General features: G+C 37.3%; 1 protein-coding gene across 1 annotated transcript; it reads left to right on the forward strand.

Annotated features, from left to right (window-relative positions):
* Window positions 1-1,751: 1,751 nt before the first annotated feature.
* Window positions 1,752-4,279, forward strand: zgc:92907 (uncharacterized protein LOC436733 homolog). Its single transcript, XM_039812753.1, has 4 exons — window positions 1,752-1,945; window positions 2,744-2,906; window positions 3,766-3,904; window positions 3,987-4,279. The coding sequence occupies exons 1-4, from the start codon at window positions 1,865-1,867 to the stop codon at window positions 4,096-4,098; spliced, it is 495 nt and encodes a 164-aa protein (XP_039668687.1). The 5' UTR covers window positions 1,752-1,864; the 3' UTR covers window positions 4,099-4,279.
* The last annotated feature ends 560 nt before the right edge of the window (window positions 4,280-4,839 follow it).

The raw sequence follows: 4,839 nt of genomic DNA on the forward strand, positions 1-4,839 counted from the left end.
ACACACGTGATAAATGATAATTTGAACCTGTTTTAAAAAGAGAGGATGGTCTGGCTTTGCTGTGATGGATGTGATTTGTTGACTAAAATCTCAGTTGCTCCAATGATTTAACAGCTGTTGATGTTTGCAGATGTGCTTGCTTGTCATAAATTGAAAGGACAGGGCACTTATTACCAGTCACTTAGACATGATATGAGAGGTCTGGAGTGACATGTTGGTCCAGGAGCTTGAGCTGTGAAAAATAGGATTGTGGTAGACTGGATCATGATCTGTCAGTACATTTCCTGTTCTTCCAGTCATCTGAGTCTTCACCAGAAATTTGTCTTACAGTTGAATCTTCATCTTCTTCAACCTGAGTTTAACTTCCACCACAGCAGGAGCCTTTTTCTTATCAGGTGAATGCTCCTCCTTAAATTCTTCATAATGTGGATGGACTTCAGTATTGTCCTGAACTTCAGAAACGTCCTTCTTATGCCATTGACTTATGTGCATTGTGTTTGTACTCTGTCCCCTTAAAGTAACTATCAAGTACAGTAAAAAAAACAGTTCACACAGCAGACTAATCATATTTCTCCTAGAGCTCTGGAAACCTACCAGCTCTCCTACCTATTCTGGAATATGATCTGGCTGAGGATTTGCTTTGTGTTAGTTTGTGGTCATTTGATTAAACATAACCACATGAGCACAATATCAACTGAAATAGTAATGGTCTTTAAATAAAGTTTGACACATGGCCTTAAGACTGCAGAATCCCTGTCATTTTTTTTAAAATCAGATTGCCACAAAGTAATGACAGAGTGGACCCTTCTCTGGTTGGTAATCCAACTTCACCCTCAGCCACTTGTCTTACTTATAAGTCACACCTTTATTGTAATGCTACAGAAATTCAGTACCTTTTTTTTATAATAAACGTGGTGTAAACAGCGAACGGGACCACAGGAGGAGCTTTGCAGGTGTGTGTGTGGCAAACTGCTTATATAATCTGTTTGCAGTGTCATACTGTTATGCTCCCATAACAAAAGCTTGATCATTATCTGAGATCAGTTATATTGTTGACAATGAGTAATGTATTACTAAAACCTTATTATCAGGCCATAATACAATGGAATCAAACAGAATCAAGTAAAATGTATTAACTACTAAATAAGGCTCTTAATTTTTTTAGTTTGATCTTTAATTTGTTTAATCACATTGGGTTCTTTCTTTCTGACTATGATTTGGACAACTAATTAAGATATCACATGTCTTAAAACCAACGTGTGTATATCAAGGGGCATTTGTAATTGGCTCTTATTTTAAAGAAGTCCTCAGAATCGCTTAATTCTCCAAATGTACAATGCACACAGGAATTTTTAATTTTCTGATACAAGAATAATAAAATGCTGCATAATATTACATTTGCCCATAATGCACAGTTCTGGCAAACATTGCAAATATTGCATGGCCCATAGTAGGAGCTTGTAGTGTCCCATACTGTGTAAGTGCATGTGTGTGTGGGTGTGATGGAAGGGGGGAAGAGAACAGTACTACTCTACTATTATATTTCATGTATAAATGTGCAGAAAATAAGCTCAGAGACATTCAAACTGAGCTTTGAACTGGTACTTTTCCACTCTGCAGCCTCAGACACATTGCTGTCTGTATAGAGCGGTTAGAACTCCAGGCCTCTAGGTGACAGCACCACGCATTGTATCACGGCCATGGCCATGACGTCACCGGTGTGAAGCGGAAGTAGCAGTCAGGTTTATGCTGAGGATGAGCTGTATGCAGCAAGTATGCATGGCTGTGGTGCGGGGGCTGTGAAATGTTAATATAATACATCCATGAGTGAACCCTGAAAACGGACAGTTTTAGTTGAGCGGCCATGAAGACAGTGTTTGTTACTGTCGGCACCACGAGCTTTGATGAGCTCATTGAAAGCATCACGTCGCCAGAGACCGTACAGGTGAGTAAAGTTGGTTATAAGATAAAAGAGGCGCCTACAGCTACTCACTGATGGAAGAAGTGTTAAAATGACTTCCTTAAGTAAAAGTAGCAGTACCACACCAGATAGAACCCATTACAAGTAGAAGTCCCGCTTTTAAAGTGTTATACTTATATACTTATGTATGAAAGTAAAAGTAATCAATGGCCCCTGTCAATGTTTCAATGGAATTTTCATTGTTGATTTAATGTGTAAGCAGTAGGCTACTTGCATGTTGTAACTTAGTTGGTCGATGTGGAGCTAATTTTAACTAGCCTACAAATACTGTTGGGCAGTTTAATCTTTAATAATGCATCATATTTTGTAAAATTGTCATAAGTTTGATGTAAAGTAAGTTTTTAAGTGAAGTAAAAAGTATAATATTTATGTCTAAAATGTAGTAGTGTACAAGTATAAAGTAGAATAATAATGGATATACTTTAGTTAACTTAAGTACCGTATTTGAGTAAATGCACTTTGAAAGTTACTTTCCACCACTGTAGTATACTACTAACTGGATTTTGAGTACAGTGTATATAGGGCATTCATTTTAGATAAACTATTAAATTAAAAATAACTTTTTCACAGCATATCTTTTCTCATAGCACTCACAGGTGTAAAAACACGGGTTATTCAAAACTAATGGTAGTTTGCCTCTGTCCTGGATCTGCGACACCTGAATGAAGTCTGACCAATAATAGTGTTATTAATAGCAACCACAAAATATAAACATGAGTGTGAACATTTTTATAATAACTTCTTTTTTTTTATTCCCCAAAGGCTTTGAAGGCTCGTGGATATGAGCGTTTGGTTCTTCAGGTTGGAAGAGGATCTCTTCTTCCAGCTGCTGACAGCTGTCCACACGTCAGACTTCAGACTTATCGATTCAAAGACTCTATAGCAGAAGACATCAAGCAGGCTGACCTCGTCGTCAGCCATGCAGGTGAGTCAAATATCAAAAACCTTGAACTCCTGCCACCTGGACACTCACTCCCCTCGTAAATAGTGGCCACATTAATTTAACATTTTTTTATTCTATCACACTTAACTGGTGCTGCTCCATGAGCCAAACTGTTTTTGGTTTTGTTTTGATGATAATTAAAACCTAGAGATTGGCATGGGGTACTTTCCATAAAATCATCTCTCAATGCAAATCAAACCAGCTATTAGGCTAACTGAAATGAAACCATGCCAATCTCTAGGTATGGTGAAGGGTATGTGATGATGTGGGGGGGCTGTTTTAATTCCAAAGGCCAAGGGAACTTTATCAGGATGCATAGTATCCTGGATCCATGAACTAACTGGCCTATAAAAATCTGCCTTCCTCTATGGGAGTTTAACATAGGGGTGTGTATACTTATGCCCCCTGTATTTTAAGGAAGAACATTTATTTATTTACGATACATTATTCATTCACAAAGAAAATTGGTGACCTTAAAGGTTGGATTTTTACTAATTTATGTTAATTAAGGCATTAAGATCAATTTCCCTAAGATGATTTTTTTATTTCTCTTTTTAGTCAACTTTAGCATAGGTTCATAAACTTATGAGCACCACTGTATCAGGACACCTCATTGTGTACTATTGGTTATCTTGAATGGCAGAGCTTTCCACCTTCATTGATGCAACTGACAATAAGTCACTGTAATGGATTATCATTTTTAAAGCTTGTTTCAAATATCTGCATGAAATCAAAGTTTTTTTATAAACCGTAAAATGATGAGAAACCAGCAGTACTGAAAACACAGACTGACTTCAGTTCTAATCATGAATAAAGATCTTGATCTTGTTTTGCTCCTTAGGCGCAGGAAGTTGTTTGGAGGCGCTCGGTGCCGGCAAATCTCTGCTGGTCGTCGTCAATGACAAGCTGATGAACAACCACCAACTGGAGATGGCCAGACAGCTGCACATGGACTCGCACTTGTTGTACTGCACATGCAGGTATGTGTTTCTGACATGTATAGTTTATACATGTGAGATTTTTTTAGCAAAAACAATTGACACGCTTTTTAAAATCTTTCAGCACACTGACACAAACACTGAGGACGATGGATCTCTCTGTTCTTCAGCCCTTTTTGCCCGGACAGCCTAAGAATTTTGCGAATTTCCTCGATAAAGCCCTCGGTGTTCAGTGAAACTTTAATTTTACAGGACTGCTTGTTTTCTGTCACACTGACTTTTGATGATCTGTAAAAATATCATGTAGATTATGATACTACTTCTTACGTTTGATTGTGATTGTACAGCACTCAACTGTTTTGACCATTTGATTTTTTCTATTTCTGTGCGCAATACTAATATATGTCTAATTACAAATCTGAATGTGTGCTGTGAATTATTATTATTATTATTATTATTATTATTATTATTATTATTAACTTCAGCAAGGAGGTTATATTATGTTCGATTTGTCAGTTTGTTTGTTTTTTTTGTCTGTCAGAGAAACTACTGACCCAATTTTCATGAAACACTAATGGGTGTACAATGGGCCAACGAAGGACCCATTACAGTTTTGAATCACACGGCGGATACACAAAATTATTTTTCACTTTTGTTAACATTGCAAAATAGTGTGCTGCATTTAAGTGGTGTCGGAATAATTGGAAAAAAATATTTCCCATCTGGGAAAATTCAAACTGCATTAACATTGTGAGATAGGGGCATGCCTTGGCGGAGGTCTGCTCTCTCTGAGTGCCCTTCAAGTTGGTATATTTATTCTAGATTTAGTTTTTAGAAGGTTTTTATAAAAGTGAAAGGAAAACAAAACTTTACCAGGTGTTTGAGTCAAATAATACACAGCAGTTCGGAGAGTTGAAGGCATCAGTTCAGTGCAGCAAAGAGAGCTGCGTTCATCCTGATCAGAGTGCGAGGTAAGT

Source organism: Perca fluviatilis, chromosome 10 (genome assembly GCF_010015445.1).
Source record: "Perca fluviatilis chromosome 10, GENO_Pfluv_1.0, whole genome shotgun sequence".
NCBI lineage: Eukaryota > Metazoa > Chordata > Actinopteri > Perciformes > Percidae > Perca > Perca fluviatilis.

What these genes read in the sequence shown, in the direction of transcription:
- zgc:92907 (XM_039812753.1), top strand. Translation starts at nt 1,865, where the DNA reads ATGAAGACAGTGTTTGTTACTGTCGGCACCACGAGCTTTGATGAGCTC. An exon ending in CCTCGTCGTCAGCCATGCAG is followed by an intron (nt 2,907 to 3,765) that starts GTGAGTCAAATA and finishes TTTGCTCCTTAG; the next exon opens with GCGCAGGAAGTTGTTTGGAG. An exon ending in TTGTTGTACTGCACATGCAG is followed by an intron (nt 3,905 to 3,986) that starts GTATGTGTTTCT and finishes AAAATCTTTCAG; the next exon opens with CACACTGACACAAACACTGA.